The sequence below is a fragment of the Drosophila eugracilis genome, unplaced genomic scaffold (genome assembly GCF_018153835.1).
Source record: "Drosophila eugracilis isolate 14026-0451.02 unplaced genomic scaffold, ASM1815383v1 contig_75, whole genome shotgun sequence".
Taxonomy (NCBI): Eukaryota; Metazoa; Arthropoda; class Insecta; order Diptera; family Drosophilidae; genus Drosophila; species Drosophila eugracilis.
In genome coordinates this window covers 3624317-3645868 of record NW_024573645.1, presented here as the reverse complement: position 1 = coordinate 3645868, position 21552 = coordinate 3624317, and the positions used below count along the sequence as shown (strand labels likewise).

The window sequence follows — 21552 nt, the reverse complement described above, 5'->3', positions numbered from 1 at the left end:
TTAATGTACAGGCTCCCGCTCGTATATATATATTGTCAGCCCTCCGGCGAGGGTTCATTACCAGAGTTATTAATATATTATTTGTTGTTCACACGAACGATTTGTCGGTTTAGCAGTCGTTTTCATTTAGTTTATACAATGTTTTTCTTAGGCATATTTAAAATACTCATATGTCTGATATATTATACTTGTTATGCATGGTTTTCAAGTTTAAATATTTGGATTTATAGATTACATGAGGGAACCGATCACTGCTGACCTTGGTTTTGGTTAAAAATAACATTCGTTAGTAAATATATTTCCATTGTACATAATTTATTTGCTTGTTTGTGCCGCAAGCGCGTAAATATTAACAATTACTAGTTATTATCTTTGTTTTTCTTTTTTATGTTAGTTTGCTCTGCTTGACTGCCACCATCGTTAAGGTAAGCTCTTTAAATGTACGAAGTATGAATGTGAAGTTGTGTGTGTTTATCGGTTTTTTTTATTATAGCCCTTAATGTTTGCTGTTTATGTTTATGTTGTTCTTGTTGCTGTTGTTGCCGTAACGGGGTTCATAAAAATTCTCGTTATTTTCATATATAGATATATTTATATACTTTGGGATTTGTTAATTTTCGATAATATACCTAGCTACATGAGTTTATATATATACTTTTTTTTTATTATTGTATTTAGTATTATTTTTAAATATTTCTCCGTTTTCTTCCACTTTTTCATTGCATATTCGTTTTTGAAGTTTCTCGCTCCATTTACAAAAAAAGCCTCAAAAAGTTCCCAAAAAATTTTCATGCACTCAAAATATGTTCAACTTTGTTCCATTTGCTTTTTGTTGTTGTTTTGTGTGTGTATTCCGTGTTCGTTATAACCATAATGCAATTTGAACTCTTGCTCATAACAATATGTAATAATTATATTAGTACATAAAGACAGTGTCCGTAGTTTTATGGTGGTCTTTCTTATATAAATCCAACTTTTTCTTACTTTCAAACTGTATTTCCGTTCTGTGTTTGGATTCCAGATAGTTTCCTTGTTAAGAACAAGTTAGACCTTTAGTAGAGGACCCCAAAAAACTAAGGACCAACTGTACTAGGTATTTATGTATCAATTTTATATACTTATCGGAAGCTATTTAAAATGGCACTGCAGTAATTTTTGTTTATATTCCTATATAAGGTGGGAAAATCAATTAGTTGGGCCGCCAGTCAACTTCCTTATATGCAAGGAAGCTGCGACGCCCGCTACTAAATATTCTTCTAAATATCCTTCCTTCCTCTTAATATCTGCTATAACAGTATACGAATTTCCGGGGGCGCCTAACTCAGATGAATCGCCTTTCGATTGCCCCCTCAAGTAATTATTAAAATATATGTATATATATATATATGTACGTGTATGTATATATAGTATATATATGTGGTATTTGATTATTGCATTAAAAGCTTAGTATTCCGTTCTGAATTATTATTATATATATATATATATATATATATATATATATATCATTGGTGTATAAATATAGGTTGTATAATAGTCTTTTTAAAAACCGTTCTTATTGCATTCTTATACTTAATTCGCTAACTTTTACACATTTGCCGAGCAAATATTGTTGGTTTAAAATTCAATTTGCAAAGTTTTTTGCTTAATGTTCCCCCAAAATGTGTCTCACATGTTCGCTTGTGTCTTTTTGAATACAGTTGACAAATACAGTACAATCAGTAGTAATAGTACGATAGTAAAAATATCTGGTATATAGGGTTTGGTTTGTTTTTCGAATACGATTAGTTAATTTATATGATGGAGAGTTAGTTTTTGAGAGTACAGTATATAGGTTAGAGTTAATGCGTGGTAAGAGATATCGGCATAAGTTTAGATATTCCCCATTCGATAGAACTTCCTCATTGCTGATTTGCACCTTAGCTGAGTTTAAAAATAATTACTCTGTTTTAGTGTAGAATGCCTTAAAAGTAGACGGTATAGATAATCCAGATGACTTGCGTCAGTAAAATATGTTTATTATTTTTTTAAATATATTATTATGTTATATATATATATGTATATATATTGTTGCCTAATTACGCTTTGCATATTTTCTTAATGTTCCATTTGTTTTTTAGTTTTTTACTTTGCTAAAATTTAATATTATCGGTTTTGCGTGGGAAGCGTTCGATTTTGGTTCCTTTACATTTCGTTTAAACTTTATTTTGTGTGTATGTCTCTTTTGTTCTTCACATATTTGGATTTAATCTTTGATACATTTGTTTAATATATCTTCTTAGTTTATTAGTTCGATTTTTGATAGGAAATAAAATAATGTTTCGATTTGAAATAAATTGAAAAGCCAGTGTGGAAAAGTTTAAAACTGTTTGCTTGCACACACAAATCTGCGTGTTAATTTAAAATTCTCGTTATGTATTTTTGGTTCTTAAGCTTGTAAAAGCGTTAAAAACATTAAAGTAAAACTGTTTAACATACGATCGAGATTTCAGAGTCGCCAATATTGATTCTTGCCGAAATAGCCTTAAAAAGTTCCATTTAAAAGTTTGGCCCTGGTCAATGTGTGGGGGCATTTCTTTATTTTACTCCCTTTGGTTAATAAAAATATGGTAAATTTTATAGTTATTTAAAATTGTTTACGAAAATGTTATGTGTTTTAGTGTTAGTTTAATGTGTGTGTTTTGTGAAATGCGAGCTAAAAACACTTTTGGTTTTTCCAATAGATTTTGAAACATTTTTGCTGGTTTTTCTCAATAAAATAATGGTACTGCCTTGATCTCCTTTACCCATCAACACACACCTAATAATTATTAAGGCTAAAAAAATTAAGTTTAAAAAAGATACGTTCATTAACGAGTGAAATAAGGTATTTTCTTGGAGCATTTAGGTTTTCCTATCCCAAAAGGTAAGTCTTACGATTACTAATAATTCAGCTAAAGCACCATTTTAATCTGTATGTCTTCTGTACACAGTTTTTGTCTAGCTTAGGTTAAGGTATTACCACCTCGTCTATCCCTAACTCTTTGTCTTTAAAATATATATATATATGTGTGTGTGTTTTCGTATTCCTTATGCAGTTTTTTGGGTCTATGGTATTTATAGGTTAAGTATTACGGCGAAATGTATATCTCTTTATGCTCCGCAACTCCTGATATCCATTATTTTACAAACTATATATGATGTATAGTCAAATTCCAGGCTGATTTTCGCTTGGTAGGCAAAAGGATGTGGAATATACAATATATATATACTCGTATATAGTAATTGCATTAAAAGTAGTCAATAAGCTTTTTGATTTGTGGTTTGGCATTAAAGCGATTTAAGTGGGTGATTTGCTTGGGTTTCTCCTCGCTCCTAATCGAAGGCAATATGTATGTACGTGTATATATATGTATATATAGCTAGGTAAATATGGTTAATAACAATGCACTTTTTGTGGGTCTGGGGGTTTATTGCTACTTATACACACTTCCGGCCATGTCCATGGCCAAAAAGGAAAAACTAAGCTAGGTAGTTTGGCGCTACAACAGAAACCGTTACACTAAGAGGCATCCATGTTTACCCTAGACCCGCAATCCCTCCTCTTTCTTCTCATATTGGTTAATTAAAAATTGCTTATTTTTGCAAATCTATATTTTAAAAACTAAAACAAATTCAACTAGTCTGCAGCCTTGTTCTAGCCTTCGTCTCTTAACACTTCGTCGTTCTCAATTATTGTTTTTTTATTATTATTATTGTTAATTATTTAGTTGTTGTTTTTTAATTTGTTTCTTTCGAAGACTACCATAAAATCCCTGTAGGTTCATCGTAATGCGTGTGTGTGTGTGTTAAAGTGTTGTGATGTCCAAGTTAATAATGCTAAAAACAATTAATGCCTAGAGAGTAGTAATGCGTTTAAAATGTCACATAACACCCGCAGCGTTAATTTTTCTTTCTCTGAACTACTCGATTACATTGGTTTTTCTTTTTCTTGTTTTTTTTTTGGAGTATTTCAGTTGCTTGGTAAAGTAATTTGATTGTTTTTATGCTTAAATTCGTTTGAATTTAACTTTTGATATTAGACTAAGTTACTTAAAGTTCGTTTTCATCTTAAGTGAGATTAACAATTAGCATGGGAAGCGTGGATTAAGTGTTGCCAAAATGAAACCAAGGCGAATTCAAAAGCGATTTTTTGTATATTTGTTTGGTTTTTTTTTGGTGAGTACGTGTGTGTGTTAGTGGTGTTATTTTTTCTTTTTAGTTAATCAATTTAGTTTTCTTTTAAAGGTATTGTTTTAAGTTAGGTTCCCTTAATCTTGATAGGTTTTACAAAAATTAATAAGTTTTAAATTATATAAAGCCTTGTGATCATGTTTACAATATGTAATATCTGGTTCTTTACATATAGATTCTAGTTTTGATAAGCGCTGGAGAGATCCTTTCTCAAAAATACATGAAATTAATATTGACAAATGATAGGCCTAGTAATAGCCAATGAGCTCTAAAACTGGTACAGCCAAAAAAGCCAAAGAAAGATAAGTTCTTAAAACAAAGTTTAACAATCATCAATCAATCATCAAGCATCGCGTGCTAATCTTCACAATGATAATGCTTAAAACTAATCCAAAACAAAAAACTAAACAATATATATATATATATGGCTATATATATATAATAACTCAGGTGTGTAACAAAATTCAATGAGTAACAAAAAATAGGGGGGACTTGTGAGTTAAACGAATTTACAATTTTTAAAATGTTTTCTTAAAAATTGAAATTCCCTGATAAACGCTTAACGGACAATCCAAATCATATATGATAATACTACTTATTAATCATATTAACTCGGGTCTTTATGGGGGCTTGGCTATATAAAAAGAAACTACATAAAATTCCTCAGTAATAGCGCAAAACATAACAAATATGATAATCCTAAACCTCTCTTTAAAGCGGCTTCCTTTCTTTCTGTTCGCTTAAAAATTAGACATTTACAAAATTAGAAATCAATTTTTTTTTGCTTTCTTAGCCAAAAAAGTAACTTGAGTAGTAAGCTGATTTATGGGTTTTTCTTTCTGTGAGTAAATGAAATTGCTCATTTCATGTATCATTCGTTTAGCATTCGAATGCCAGCTCCAAATGCTGATATGTAAGCATGATTATCAAAAAATAGTAGTAGAATGGGGGTGTCGTCTTTTTCGTTTCGATTTCGAGGGTGTTTGGTGTTGGGGGTGTGTCGACCTACTAAACACTAATTTACCTTAAAGGAAATTCAACGTGTAAGCTTCATATCGTACCGATCTAATATACACATCAATAAAACTGTGTTTACAATGATAATGACGATGATAAGTCCCGGTGTCTCCATCTCGGCTGCAATAGAATTTTTTTCTACGTTGCCTAAAAGTCCAAATTTCCGTTAAAACGGTTCCGGATAAAAGCCTGCGTAGCAGTCTAAATCGCCTGATGCTGCTGGTGATGCTGATAATGCAATTTTTCCTTTTGAATTAGTCGCTGCTGGAAGGTTAACTTTGGTGCTGCAGCGGCGACACTGGCAGCTACCGAGAGACCCATCAGATTATGGTTCGGATGCGGTTGCGATTGCTGTTGTTGAAGCTGATGGTGTTTCTGCTGCTGGTGCTGCTGTTGATGCTGCTGACTGAGACCCATCTTGTTGTCTTCCCGAATACTATGGCTAGATGAGGCCAGCGAAACAGTCGATGATGATGGTCCAATGCCAACCAGGCTCTGTGACTTGGAATTCCGTGTCAAGGGCTTGTGATTCTTGACGATGTCACAGCTGTGCTGCCACTGCCAGCAGCTGCGGCAAAAGTATCTGCAAGAATAATCAAATATTTGAATTTTAGTCTCAAATATAGATTAATAAACTCACCGGAAACACGACAATTCCCGACAATAGTAGGGACCGTGTTGCACTCCGCATATAGAGCACAGGGCATCCTCCAGGTAAGGATCCACCTGTACCTTCTTAGTGAATTTCGTGGTCCTAATCTCGATGAAGGCAGCCGAAACAGCTTTCATATAGGACCGGAAGTTGCTAAAGGTCACACGTCCCGATCCGATCGGGTACTTATATTTGTCCGTATCAATTCCAGCATAAAGCACGCCGTCAAAAAGATCGTCCATGATTTTTCCCAAGCCCTCAGCTGTAAGTTTTCCATGTAGGGCACCCACAAACACAGTTTTCGTTGGATCTAGTTTCTGGGAACTGGAGCGCACGAAATTGGAGTCGGCGATTATCCAGGGTATGACTTCAACCTGATTTTAAAGATTGAAGTTATATTAAAACTGGTTTTTAATAGTTATCGTAAAACTTACATCCTTGGACTTAATGCGACGGGAAGAAATTTTGAAGAAGTAGTTACTGCCGCTGTGAGAGTCATCCACCTGGACCACGCAGGCCGAAAGTAAGGCCTTAACCTGCTTGTCCGACTCAAAGATGATGTAAACATAGCCCTTGGGCTGCGCAGCCTGCTGCTCCTTGCCAGGCCATTCCACTCTGTTAAGATCAAGATTTTATGTTAGTCAGAAGCTGATTAATGATTTTATATCCTCTTACTTGATAGATCCAAATGGCTTAAAGATTTGGATAAGCGACTGCTCACTAATGTCCCAGGGAATACCGCCGAGGAAGACCTTGGGAGAATAGTTGAGCATACGATGCGAACGTGGCGGCAGCTGTCCGCTCCAGGTGCATGTGGCATCGCATAAGGCCGCCGAGCTTCTGTGGAACTTCGCCACGCGATCTAGGTGACCATCACTGGTGGTCCCATTTCCTCCGCCACCGTTTCCCGCCAATTCTGTAACGATCGGTGTTCCTCCCGAGTTTACCAGGTTACCCGCAACATTGCCTATGGTGCCTCCGGCATAGCTCTGTAACAGCTGATTAATCAGTGGCATCTGCTGCGTCTGGGCCTGCAGCAACTTCAGCGTGTTGATCCGCTGTAGATTCTGCAGTTTAGCCAGTTCCATGTCCACGCTAGCGAGGTTTTCCAGGGTATACTGACTAAGGCAATTTTCATTGCCTCCGCTAGCAACTCCCACGCCCACGCCATTCTGCTCGTAGCCATGTTGCTGCTGGCCACCTCCATTGGCTAACTGCTGTTCGTAGCTTCTATTAAGATTGGCGTACTGCTGCTGCAGCTGATGTTGCTGCTGCTGTTGTTGCAGCTGTTGCTGTTGATGCTGTTGATGCTGCTGTTGCTGTTGTTGCTGCTGCTGCTGCATGGAGGCTATTTTATTGCTATTCACAGACAGTAGATTCTGAAAGTAGTTGGTAGATTGTTAATTTGAGATACTTTAATCATTAGAAGAGGATACAATGGTTAATGGTTAATGGGATACCATGTTGGTCTTACCCTATATAAAACCTTAGCCATTGTAACTATTAACAACTGCAATTTTGAAGAAAAAACTTAAAAAAAATATTTTACAAAAATTAAGTCCGGCGTTTGAATATTTTTTTTATTAATAAATGATGGAAAAATCAAAAGTTTCTTGCTTTTATTAGAATCTAAGCTCGCTAGAAAAGTGCAAAAAATATTTCTTTTTCAAGACTTACAATCATGTCCAGTAGGTTAGGCTCGGTGATTGACTGCCCACTGTTCTGACTTTCTGGCGAGTTTGATCGCGTAGAGGCATTCGCCAGGCTAAGACCTAAACCGCTGCCCATAGAGTTTCCCAGATTGGAGTAACCCTGCTGCTGTGGCTGCTGCTGCTGTTGTGGTTGTTGCTGTTGTTGCTGGTGGTAGAGCATGTTGATGGAGTCCAAGGAGAGACCAATGCCACTCGAAGAATTACTGCTGTCGCTGTAAGGGTCAACAGGGACTCGATTAATCAAGATGGTCAAATAAAGTAGAGATAGTGCCACACATTATCATAATTCGGTTATTACCTGACTAAAGGTGAACTGTGAAAGGAGCGATTGTAAATAGATGTAGGCGTACTTGGCGATAAGGGTGCAGAGCAATCGAAGCTGATGTTTGTTCTTTGGAAAGCCTTAAGTGGGTTACTTTGTGCAACATTTTCAAACTAAGTTCGCCAATTCACCCAAAAAGAAAGAAAGAAAATGGAAACAAATAAATAAATTAAAATGAGGAAAAGGAAACACGGTAACGACAACCAGTTAACTTCGTTATAACGAAGTTTTAATATCCTTGCAAGAATTTTAGTTTAAGATTTTATTTACTTTTAGTAAAGATTTACCACATGCTAAATCACTGCAAGGTTATTTTATGTAAGACAAACATAGAGTGGGTCGATTTTTATCACAAATGTTTACAATTTCAGGAAGTTTTGGAGGATATACTTAAGATATTTACTGGAATATTGAGAAATATGAACTTTAACTTCAACTTTATCTTAAGTTAAGTTAAGATTAATATAGCAATTTTCTTATGTAAGAGAAGTCTCTATATATAATCATAAAGTTAGTAGATTTTATAATACTTAATACCATCTACAAAGCAAAACGAGATACTTTTCTATTATATTAATCTGTTATATGTAAAAATATCGAAATGTTTCAAACTTATCTTAAAAAATTACTAATTTTTCGACCCACTCATCAACATATAGAGACAGAGACAGAGTGGAATATAGTTATTTAAATCATAAGACTTAAAAGTTCACCCGTGTGTGAAGCACGGATTGGATTTTCAAAGGGATAGATATACGATTACAAGCAAAAAGTTACGAGAATTCAGTGCAAATTTAGTGCAGTTAAAGAGAGAGAGAAGTAGAAGGTCACAAGGAGGGGAAATTCCCCAAATCGACACCTAAGGTCTTACCTGGAAGTAGTCAAAACCGGATGACTTGGTGCCCGGCGAGGCCGATGATTGAGTGGAGCTGGGCGTTAGTGGAGCGTAGACAGCCGCATTGGCGGACAGTTGAACGCCATCACCGGCGGCAGCGGCAGCAGCACTGGCGAGCAGTAGATTATTGACGTCGCTACTGCTGCCGTTGCCACCGAAGCTGGCGGATGAGTTGACCGCCGGATGGGAGTTGTTTGTGGCGGTAATGGTATGTCCTCCTCCTCCTCCTCCCTGGCTCGATCCCAGTCCTGGCCCAGCTTGTAATACTCCTCCTGTTGGTGTTGTTGCACCAATTGCAGTTCCACTTGCTCCTCCTCCTCCTCCTCCTCCCTGCACTGGAGTCGATGTCAACGCTTGGTTCTGGCTATTGCCGACACCATTGCCGCCGCACAGGCCGAGTAGATCGTTCAGTGTGATTGGATCTGTTGGACAGAGTAAGTAAATAGTGAGATGGTTTGGGTAAGTAGAGTGTAGAATGTCAACAATTATCGTAAAGTTTGCCCAGCCCATCGATAAATCAAAACTATTGCCCCTCAAGCACTTTGCAAATATTCGACAAAACTGCTAATAAATTAAGCGTACTGCAGTTGCTGTTTGTGTTGTCCATGTTGCTTTGGCCATTGCTGTTGCTGCTGTTGGCATTGCCGTCTTGGGCCAAGTTCTGTGCCCCGTCGCCGGCAGTCAGTCTGCCAAGGTCCTTGGAGCTTGCCTCGCTTGTGTGGTTGCGACTTGTGTCGCTCACATCGCTGTTGCTGCCAAATTCAAACGAGTCCTGCTCTACCGCCATCATCGCTGACTTTCTCATATATGGCTTCTCGACTCCTAGCATGGGTATCCTCAACTACTAATCCTGCTTCTAGGTCAACGCTTATATTTGGACGGAGACGATTTTGCGAGACTATATTTTATGTAATTTTTTTTTTATATTATTTAAAATTTCGAATGGACTTTAAAATTTAAATTTGCGCTTCTTTCGGTTGCAGTTGTGATGTAATTTTTATATCGAAATGTAAATGAAAATTTTTTTTACCGCAGACCACGGCACGCAGTCCAACTTGAAAACAAAAAGGAAATAGATAAAGACGTGTATGATGAAATAAACTTAATAACAATGATGACAAGAGTGCCTACGAATTATGTGTGCCGACTTCTAAAAGTAAAAAACTAATGAAATTTTCTCTGTGGCGTTCTGACATTCCTGCAGCCAACGATTTTGACAGCAAAGTAAAGGGATTTCTTTTTTACAAGTTTTTGATCTATAAATGTTTTGTAATAATTAAAATGAAAGTTAGGTTATCTTGTAAAGTTATCTTGATACTAAGGGAATCTTCATTTCCGAAAACAGCGATTTCTTAAAAACGCCTTCACCTTTTCTAGAACTTTTTCTTGAGAGAGAACCTTATGACATAATCCTAAGAACTATAATCCTCTTTCTCACCGTTAATAAAAGATATCAATCCATCGTCACTGCATCTGTCCAGGAGATTGTGTTGCAGTTGCTGCTGCTGGTGATGTTGAAGTTGCAGCTGATGCTGATGCTGGAGCTGTTGTTGCTGCTGCTGATGGTGATCCAAGTAGGAGCTGATCGAGTGTTTCTGCAGGAGGTCCGTTGTGGAGCCACCGCTTAGGGCACGCATGTTGCCTCCAGAACCGGAGCAATCAGGAGTGTCGTACTGCAAATGAAAAGAGGAAGAAAAGCGTTTTGTAGAACGATGACATCAAGCAAGAGATTTTAAACTGCAATCGTAATAAAAACGGGCGACAGTTGGCAAAACTTTTATTGTCTCTCAGTCTACTCCTTTTTTTTTTTGTAAGGTGTGTCATGGGGGGAGGGAAGTTGGTAAGGGGAGTGTTCCTGCCTTGCAACGCAACAGCAGCAACTAATGAATCGTTTATCTTTCACATTTCTTGCCACATGCCAGGCAATGCAGCGAGAGAGAGAGAGACAGAGGAGAGACGGTGGCAACAACATGGCAACCGCACGAGGACAGCCACAAGGAGACAATGCCACCTCACTGCAGCATTCCCAGAGCACTCCTCACCCACTTTACCAGCAGCACCCACAGCAGCAGCCGACCCTTGTGTCGCACTTTTCTCCTCCCGAATCTTCCTCGGTCGCTCTCTCTCACTCTACACCCCTCACTCCTGTGAAGTACTCTCCAACGCCTGGGCGCAATTAAAAGCGCATCAAGTGTCAGTGGAGCACACTTAAAAATGCCAAATTAGTGCAAATATTGTTATCAGGCACTCACCAAACAATTTAGCGCAAAATGGCGTACAACTCATTACGCCGGATTAATGCAGCCCACGAAAACGGAACAGAAAGCCAACGAATCGAGAACTGAAAACCGAGACGAGGAGTGACAGCAATCGGAAACGGTTGAAGGAAGTGTGTCTATCTGGGATGTGGATGTGGATGTGTATGATGATGATGAGAACTTGGGATAAGGATAAAGCGAAATGTACCAAAGCCAAGGCAACAAGTCAACGACGACGGTCAATGGTCAGCTGATGAGTGGATGTCAAAGAGTTGTGTCCCAGTTACCTAAAGAGGATTTGCAGGAGAGATTCTCCAGGGAGTCCTTGATTATCCATGGGAGTTAAAGGGATATCAAAGTGAGTAGAGACAATAATTTAACTGATTTTAACTATTTAAGAGACAATAGAAAATAGCTTATATCATAACTCGAACTGAACAATAACCTCTCAAGTGATCAGTTTCAGACAAAGAAATCTCATAAGAACTTAAATTAACTTGGAAAAACTCATTTGCTCACTTGTTCAGCGAGTGGAATTGATGCGATTTTCCTGGCCCAGATGGATCCAGTAAAAAGTCAGAGAGGGAGGAGCGTATGGCCTGAAGTTAAAGATCTACCGCCAACATAAAAAGGGGACTGACAGGGGAACGAAAAGAACTTCCATCCGGCGGCAAGTTTTGAATGCCGGTAACGGGGAGCGACAGTCGACGGCTTCCTTAGTCTTTGTCAAGATGTCACAACTATGTTAAGTACAAAACTTGCTATGGATTTAAAAATTGAATGACAACTTGATGAAGGTACGTGCAAAGTCGGAAATGGCACGAACACATCTAGCGTACACACATACACATACGACACGCACACACATGTAAGGATGTGCCGGACAACTCGGCTCCATGGCGAGGCGTCATTGTGGCCCATATGGGGGAGATTTCAGACTTTGTTTCTAGCCTACATACGTCACAGCCGCTGCCGCCTCCGCCGCCCACTCACAGTTACAACTTGTGGCAAGCGATAAAAAAAGCGGCGTCAATGAATGCAAATTACAAATAGTCTTCAAGCTATTTTGTAATGCCGAGGCCGCGTCCGCATCCGCATCCGCATCCGCAACCGCATCCTTCTCCCTCCAAAAACACCAGTAAAGACGCTAAAAGCTTTCGCTGGCGGAAATAGAAAAGGCGTCAAAGGGACTAACGAGTATATAAGGCCACCGCCCTTGAAGGAAAGCAGGGATGCTCTTTTTTTTAAGGGGCAAATGGCGGCCAATGCTTAAAAAGTTGATGTTTTTAGAGATTGGGGATTTAAAAGAAAGAAATCGTTCTTAAGTCTCAAAAGATCCTAAAATGTACATCTTAGTTCAAAATTAGAATCAGAACTTCTTAAAACAATATAAAAGAGACAAAAATTACTTTTAAACGAGTCTTAAAAGGTATTTCAGATGGTAAAATCTTTAAGTTTTACCTTCTATAAATCACAATAGAAAATACTATTTAAAAGTGAAATGAAAATCCAACACGTAAATCCCAAATTCTCAGTTTACAATGGTAACAGCTCAATCAAAGAGCAATACCCGGCCAACAACTACTTTTTGGGATCCGGAAAAAAGCCCATAAACAACGAAATTGAATACGACAAAAAATCTTAACCACCCGTTGACGCATATATAGCACCCTGGCCTATTGACTGCTCAATTTCTTTCCCTGCCCTCTTCTTCCCCATATATCGAAGCTCCTGTTTCAGTTTCAGCTGCTCCTCCTCCTGCTACTTGTCTTTCCTTGTCGAGGATTTGCAAAATTTGATTCAATGGCGTTGCTGTGTGCCCGGGTTGTTTCCCATCCCACCACATCCACTCTCTGCCAGCTGATGGCTACATGGAGATATTCGGCATCTCTCTGCGTCCGATCCAAAGATGTCAGCCAAGGGGCCAAGGAGCCGTTCCACCCATAACTCAGTAGTTATTTATCCTATGTCCATTTGACTTGGCTTTTGTGTTCCTCTGGCTCTGCCTTTGCCTCTGCCTCCTCCTCTACCCTCTCTCCGTTGGCCATTTTCTTGGGCTTTTCTTGCATTTCATTTTTGGCAAGCGATTTGCCTCGACTGCCTTTGGGTTTGGGTGATTTGGTCCTGGTCCTGCGACTGGCCTGGCCTGGCCTGCATTTTAGCGAATACACTCACACATGTTTGGGTAAAGAAGAAAGAGAAGAAGGAGGTTGGCTAAAAAGCGTTTCCGGGGCCAGAGCCTCTGTAAAATTACAAGTTTCTGCTTTCAGAAGTCATACAAATTATTATGTTTGCATCGCTTACAACACTTATTAGATGTCCTGCTCCTGTTTTTCATCCGTTTTGCCCAATGCTTCTGGTCCTTTTTGGCCCAAAGGGTTTTCGGCATTAAAATTTGATGGCATGTAGTGATAAGCGTTCAATAACGACGTTGTCCTTGTCGTCGCCATTCTTGCCCCTGCAACCGCTGTCCCCGCTTCCCCCTTCAACCCTAAGGGCCACTTCATTCGATTCGTTTCGTTTCGATTTCCCCTCTTCTGTGCCCCTTTTGCCATTTTTACCCCCGCTCTCAGTGACCGCAGCCAGAGGTTAATGCACAGTTGTAATTTTTTATGGCCGATTACATGTTGCCAACTTGTGGGCGAATGGAATGGAATGGCCAAGAGGGGGATAGAGGAGAAGGAGATGCAGCAGGACAAGTCCATAAAGGATAAGAGTTATGGGCGAATGCATTTGAATTTGCCAGCGGTAATAGAGTGTTTGCATATTACGTGGCGAGTGTTTAAATCCCCTGAAAGGATTCGGGATGCACAATTTATGGAGCTGTGATCTATAAATTGAGTGGCGAAGGCAAAACGACCGCTGAATGCCAAAGGGGAAATCAAGTAAAAGCAACTCAATTTACGACAAAGTTTTTATAAGCCAAGAAACTATTGAAAAATTATGATATAATGATACTATTTGGAGTGGTATTAAGCTAGTTTTGGATTATGAATATTTTAGGTAATTACCTTTATATAGCGAACAAAAATTTGATAACTCTTCAAGCAATCTACCTATCTACCTGTTCCCCTAACAAACGGCCAATCCTAATCAAAGATTCAAGAAAATCAAGGAATTTATCCCCTTCAATTCACCTGTTCTTATGTTTTATAAGTTTCCTGCGATCTAAAGTAAAACTTCAGCTAAGTGGATTTCCCTAGAATGCAATGAAGGCGTGGAACGAAAGCGTTTTAATGTTTGTAAATTAAAAACCATTCAACGGAGTCGAGAACTCTTCGACTTTGAACTTTGTTCGGAGGAGTCGAAGGGGACGTTAGCAGGGACTTCGATAAGATGCAAATGCCTGCAGGACAGCAAGCAGTGCTGGCACGTAATTGCTGCGCCTACATATCCTGCATCCTCAATCCTGAATCGAGAATCCTCCTCTTACATCCTTTAGCAGCTGGTGCCTCTGTTTGTGCTGTGTTGTGTTGTGTTGTGTTGTGCTGTGCATTTCATTAAATGCCAATGGCTGGGCAAATTAAATTGAGTTTGAGCATGTCGAGGAGAAGTGCCATTTCATCAGCTTTTGACGACGCGATGTGTCGCCTTCATATTTACATAACTGCATGCCTTGCCTTGCCTTGCCTTGGGAGCGTTCTCTGTTCTGTGCAATATGAAAACAAGACATTAAATGCCTTTCTGGATCAAAACTCAACTATCAAAGCGCATGCAGACGTCTTCGTAGGACTGTATAGGAGGAACTACACCTCCCTCTTTTCAGCGGAGTCAGTCGCAGTTGCAGCTTCCTTTCGCATGCAGCCCATCCATTTAATAATAACAATATCGTAATTCAGGCAAGTCAGTGACAGCACCAGCCTTTACATGGGCGTAGCCAGCCCCTCCCTACACCTCCTGTTCCTCCTCCTTTCGCCCAAACAAACGAGAGAAGCGTAGCGACATTTCAGTTTCAACGGCAACATTTCCGATTCTCGGCGCTTTGTTGCCGTTGTTATTGTTTCTCTGTTACGGGTGGGTGGTATAATGTTGGGTGGTGGCTTTAGTTGGTTGGTAGCACGAAGGAGAAGAAGAGAAAGAGGGGACAAGCAGCCGTCAACAGGCATTCAATACATGCACACGTTTGTATGAGTGCTAAGTGGAAATAAAACACGCGCTTTTTCCGCACTGTATTATCTGCCACTCCTACTGCCGCTGGATCTGTTACTGTTGGTGGTGCTTTTGCTCCTCCAGCTCCTAACCAAATGGCGGTGCAAGCAAGCTTCCCCACCACCGGGGGGGTGCATGCTGCACATTTTTTAGGCAGCCCACGAGGCGAAAAAGGCACAACTTTTCCGGGCCTATTTAAAAACAGAAAAACAACAAAGTCGCAAAAATGCAAGGGGAAAAGATATCCAATGGATGATGCTTAGTGATAATACATAATTAATAGAAAATATATAGAAAATATACTTTAGATTAATAGAGAGACCAAAAAGTCTGCTCTTCTAATAATCAAGAGTGATTGATACTGCCCTTATAAGTATGCTATATTTAATATACTATAGGATGTGTCAACTTTCTTCTTATGAGTTATCCTAAATATCTCGTTTTTGATCTTATTTATTTTTCTTTAACGCCTAAAAGTACCTAAAAAGAATGATACCCCTAATTAGCCAAAATAAGTATTGCCAAGATTTAATATAAACTACCTATATTCTTTTATGTAAACTTCAACAAGTTCAAGTCGAACTTGTCTTTAATCTTAAGTGTTCGATAAATAAAATAACATAATTTTAAAGTAATTTATTTCATTATAAGAACCTTGGTAGATTATAGATTAAACTTTTTGTCAACTTTTCATAACAGAGGACTTGTGACCTCCTACTCCTCATGAGGACAAAACTGCTTTATCATGGACGTTTCGAAACCCTTCACAGAGTTCTTGGTAACCTTTGCTAGGATATAGAAAACAAGAGGCGACTCCTCTGACTGGGTGCTGGCCTTTTGTGGTTTGCCTTTTATTGTTGTTGCTGTTATTGTTGTTGTTGTTGTTGCACTGACTGGATGCTGCTGTTGCTCATTGCTGTTTGCTTCTATTTTCTTTTGCCGCATTTTTGTTCGCTTTTAATGATAACGCAACAGCATTGTAGTATATGCCACCGCCGCACTACTACTGCCCCCTTCGTCATCCCTGGTCCTTCATGCCTCATCATCATCCTGCTGATGCTCATTCCATTGGCCAAAAGGCCTGATACCCCCTCGGCCAGGCCACCTTTCGTCATCCGCTCAACCACAATAATGGTGGGCATCAGGCGGAGTTCAGGGGGTCACGAGGAGATTGGGCAGTGGGTGTTTGGTGTTCGTGTTGGTGTTGGTGGAGCACACCACAACCACGCATGCCGCACTGCCAATGCATTAAATGCTAGTTGAGCCCAGTAGTAGTGTGTGCAACGTCTGGCGAAGTAAATTCAATTGAATTTTGCACTCGTTTTCTGTTTTTCAGTTTTTCATTTTATTTTTTTGTTGTATTTTTCATTTTTTCTGCCATTTTCCGCACTCTTATTTTTATTCTTTTCTGATTTTTTTTGTTAAATGCCAGAGGCTCATATTGCAATGGGCTACGCCCTAATACCAACTACCACTGGTACAACCCAATCCACAACGGCCGCTGTGCAACAAACGCACCCTGGTTGATATTTTCTTGGTTGTTATCCTTCTTGCTGGCGGCGGGCGTGTGATTTGCTTGGTATCGACATTTTAATGATGTGCCCTGGGGCTGCTCTGCCACCGCATTGTTGGAGGACGCCTTGGTCGCCTAGCCTGCCTTGTACTTTTGGCATTTGCGCGAAATGTCGAGACATTCCAATAGTCTGCCAAGGATCACACAACCACCAGCAGCAGCCGCAAGGAGCAGGAGCAGGAGTATTGAGAGTAGAAGTGGAAATAGCAGGCTCTCTGGCTGCCTGGACATCCCAAGATGGCCTGGGGCATATACTTAAGTATACATAACCAACTGTTAATGCCGCCACCGCCCAACACAATCATTTGCTTGAAAAGATTCCCCACCTTCTCCTTCTTCTTCTCCTCCTCCTCATCATTCTTCTCATCTATTCACTCGAGTTCGGGTTTGAATAATGCCAATGATTTGCCTGCTGGAAATCAAATTTGAGACGGCTAATAACTGGCATTTGCAGGCAGTCGTTTAGGAAAAGTGGCCAAGTGTTCACTTAATTACACTATTAAGTGTATGGTTTATGGTGTTGTGGTTTGAGGAAGCAACAGGTAAGGCTTTAAGTTTGAGCAGTAGTGACTTTAAGTTCAAAATTATTGAGAGTGATTTTGTTTAAAAATCTAGTTCAATGTCTATTAGTATTCCACCAATTAGGGACACTTTTTTATAACAATTAATAATTTACTTTTGTCATTTCCATAAATTTCCGCACTAAATATTTAGTTAAACTTATAAACTATAAATAATAGGCAGATCTCCAGACCAGACCTCTCTATCTCCTATCCTAAAACATCCTGTTACCAACTCCCCGAAGCCAAAGATGGACTAACCTGCAGAGAACTCAACTTGGACTACCAATCGAGAGCTGAACCCAAAGCATCCTTGGACTTTGGCCGAAGGACAATAAAATGAAAATGCTATACGAAACGATGTCACAGCAGGATATGGACATATGCAGAGCAGGACATCACACATCCCACGGCTTAAAATGGCAAATAAAATGTACAACATTTCTTATGACCGACAAATTTTCCGTTCTGGGTAGGCCATCCCATATTATTTATAGGCATTTTAAACAGCGGGCAATGGCGCAATGGAAATGAATGCATAAGAAGAAAAAAACAAAATAGATATATATGAATAATTCGAGAGGGGGGAAGGACATTAAGTACACGCCACGTTGGCATGAAGTAGACGCATTTTAGGCATTACCAGCAAATAAATATGAATGTACAAGCAGCAATACAGCAAGGGGGATAGACTCTGCTTACACGACGAAATTGACATTTTGCATTTAGTTATTCAGTTGGGTCTATTTTTTGCCATTTTGCTGCCGCTGCTGGCAGCCACAATAAAATGTGAAGAAAAATTGCATAATAACCCCTTTGAAATCGTCGGATTATCCTTAAATATTTGTGTAAACATTGTAACAAATGCGCAGCTCCATTGTCAGGCCATGGATGCAGTCCAGGACCATACCTCATACCTCTCTCTACCTCCATCTCCATCTTCATCTCTTGCCTTCTCCTCTTGAAAGCCATCCCCAATCCATTGACGTAGTCAAGGCAGCTTTTCCTCAACCCCCTCTGTGCGTTGTCGTCTGTCGTCAAATGCCTGAATGATGAGCAATAGACGGGTCCGGGTCTCCTGTCACAGTCGACAATGAGCAACTTTTTCCGAAGGCGGAAGACGTGGCAAGGATACAAACGGGCGGCAGCAAAAGCATAGCCAACAATGGAACCAAGTGCTTCGGCGACCGGGGGGAAACGTCTTAAAAAACCTGTCACACATATTGACAGTCGCTTTAGGATCGCTTAAATCAAGTCTGGGGTCGGGGGCATGGGCGCGACTTGTCGGGTTTGGTTAGCATGTGCGTATCATCATATAAAGGATATTGTTGTAATCATTATAATTCGCATGTTGTGGGGTGAAGGGCAATTGCCTCATCTGACATAATTTTGATGTGTATTGATATGAAGTGGATTGTCAGGGAGCATAATTAATTTTTCAGACGATAAAGAAAGCATCAAGATGGGACAAATAATCTTTTGAGAAATAAGTATGTAGAATATGTCCAATAATTGACATCTTAAGTACTATTCTCCTTGAATCTTATGGATTATTAATTGAAAATTTTCCAATAAGTATGTAATATAAATTAAAATAAATAGAAATATGGAAATATGGATCAGCTTTTCAAGGAATACAAAAATGACAACTGTAAAGCTGTTGTAAAAACATGCAACCACTTAAGCGCTGTTTTTGCTGTTCCGCCAAAGCTTTTCCAGTTTTTCCCAACGCTTTTTTGTGCCGCCGAGTGTCCTAATCGAATCATCTCATTTAAGTGAATTAAAAAACATATAAAGGCGAGCGAAATTAAATCACGCAACTATTTTGCGCAACAAAGAGTACAATTAAATGCCCACCCACAGCAAGGCAGCAGCAAGGACAAAAAGGAGGCGCAGCAGTGTCTGGCGCACAAAACGCCGCAAGTTTAATCGAATTTAACTACTCATAATGTGCAACAGACGTGGGCGTAAAAGGAGCTGTTTCAGTGGGTGAGTTGGTTGGATAAAAACTCTCAGAAGTGAGGCAGGCGTAAAGTTGGGCACTAATCTTATTAGGATCATCCCGGGCCAGCCACTCACGAATCCCAATTGGGAAGGTGAGCTGAAAAAGCCAGCTGATGACGTTAGTTCTCTTGCTCGCTCATGCCATTGCTGTTTCTCTCTCTCACTCTCTTTCTCTTTTCGACTCCAGTCAGTCGTACGTGAGCGTTTCAATTACCGCTCTGGAGTGCGAATGGGTTTTATTATTATTTACATACCTGTTGCAGCAGGGGCATTGTTTTGAATAAAAATTCCAATTTCCACACTTGTTCACGTTGCTCGCCTTGTTCGTTCGTGCCCGTTCGCGTTCGTTCGTGTTCGGCAGGAGCAGCATCCGCAAACTGACAAAGCGGCAAAACAGATGTCACCACTTCCGCCTCTATTCCTTTCCCTCTCCCTCAGCCGGCGGAGAGACCTACTCGCGCACCGTCTCTCTCTCTCTCGCTCTCACTCCTGCGCAGGCTTTTCTGGTTGGAGTTCGCTGCGGTTTGAGTTCAAGTTCGAGTTGGATCTAGTTGGTGTTCGAATTGGATGCCGAGAGCCTCGGGCAAGGAGTCTGGTTTTTGTTGTTGTTGTCTATTTTGGGGGCTCCACAGGATAACGCGAGTGAGTGAGCGAGAGGGGTGCGAAGGCGAACCAAGACAGCTGGCAGATGTGGCCGTTTCAGCAGCAAATAGTCATCGATTCATTATTCCGCCTCGTCAACGATGCAAATTTCCAAAGCCCTGAAAATATCATAGGCATGAATTAATTATAAGTAGTGTAGTACACCGCTCTCTTTGTAGTTTCCGAATGACTGGAGTTTAAAGAAAACACACGCGTACGCACTTGAGCGTTAAATGCCGTAAATCGATCAAGGCGTATCCCGTTCTCCCTATCTCTATCTCTCTTCAATGCTCCGGCTAACTGTAATTAACTGTAATCCTGGGTCGTTTACTTTAAAAGTCCCCTTTTATGGTCGCCAATAACACAAACTATGCATTATCCTTTCGGGTGGTAATCCTTTCGGAAGCTGTGTGTTGAGCGAACCTATTATTAGAGCCATAAATCAGCATGAAATGAGCAGCGGCAGTGAAGTTGGAGTTGTAAAATGGAGATGGAGCCAAGCCCTGTCTCATTCTCTCTCCACTCTCTCTTTCTCTCTCTGTGCGTAGAATAATGGGTAGTAAGAATAAGTGTGTACACAGGAAGAAAAATTGGTAAAGCAATTATTATTAATTGGATTATATTACTCTGTAGTTTGGAGTAAAGAATTTTTAATATTAGATTGTTTTAACAATTTGTTTTAATTTTAACATACACAAGTAACCGCCCTTATTTTTTCTTGTGTAGCTAAGGCGGCGATTGCTTGTTGTTGTTCTTGGAGAGATGACGTGAGCCAAAGGCAAAGGCAATGGCAAAAGAAAACCAAACCAACGGCACATACTAGTAGTGTGTGGTTGTAAAGTTGTAAAATACGCACGGTGAGAATGAGAGAATGCCAATTGAGCCGCTGCCCTGTTTTTTTTTGTTCCTACCAACTATTCTACACTGCACTGATTTTCTGTCAACAATTTGTTGTGCCGGCTCACGGCAATACCAATACATACCCAGGAGTTGCCAAAAACACGCGCCTCGCACATAAATTCGTGTGAATTTAATTTTAATTCCGCTCCCGCAATCGCATCCCGTTTCTTTTGTCGTCCGCCAAGCACATTTTTACACACACTCGCACACACGCCGCACAGGAACCGTTACTTTTGCCTTGCACGCCCTTCGTCGTTTTCCGTCTCTCCTTCCGCTACTGTTTCGCCAAAACTTCCCACTCACGGATGCATTTTTTTTGTTAACTATTTTTTTTACTATTTTGATAGTTGAAATCTTTTCGATTGTTGAATGGCAATGCTTTAATTCGTTATAAAAATGAGCCTTAGTTTTTAGCGAACTTTGCCGGGGCAAATACAAATTAATAGAAGAAACGAAATATCATCCCGTGATATTTTATTTTTGAATTTTTGTCGGGATTTTCTGATATTATGGGCAGGCCACGGCCACCAACTCTGCTTAAATAGACTTTTTCGCCAGGCTCCAACGAACGAACCGCCTGCAACCGTTCTCTCAAACTAAAAGCCTCTCACTGGTTCGATACGTTTCTTAGCCAAAAAAGAAGCAGTAAACGAAGTTGC

General features: G+C 39.9%; 1 protein-coding gene across 3 annotated transcripts; it reads right to left on the bottom strand.

Moving 5' to 3' along the window:
• Nucleotides 1-1768: 1768 nt before the first annotated feature.
• Nucleotides 1769-21418, bottom strand: LOC108108845 (cytoplasmic polyadenylation element-binding protein 1). Of its 3 annotated transcripts, XM_017217056.2 has the most exons (10): nt 20977-21418; nt 19606-20112; nt 10246-10480; nt 8784-9229; nt 7889-8025; nt 7556-7802; nt 6554-7257; nt 6313-6493; nt 5867-6252; nt 1769-5809 (listed from the first exon to the last, which is right to left on the bottom strand). In XM_017217056.2, the coding sequence occupies exons 2-10, from the start codon at nt 19621-19623 to the stop codon at nt 5428-5430; spliced, it is 2736 nt and encodes a 911-aa protein (XP_017072545.2). In that variant the 5' UTR covers nt 19624-20112; nt 20977-21418; the 3' UTR covers nt 1769-5427. The 3 variants fall into 3 exon arrangements, with proteins under 3 accessions (XP_017072545.2, XP_017072546.2, XP_017072547.1); XM_017217057.2 differs by lacking the exons at nt 10246-10480; nt 19606-20112; nt 20977-21418 and adding an exon at nt 9390-9987; XM_017217058.2 differs by lacking the exons at nt 7556-7802; nt 7889-8025; nt 8784-9229; ... (1 more) ...; nt 19606-20112; nt 20977-21418 and adding an exon at nt 7353-7451.
• Between the last annotated feature and the right edge of the window lie 134 nt (nt 21419-21552).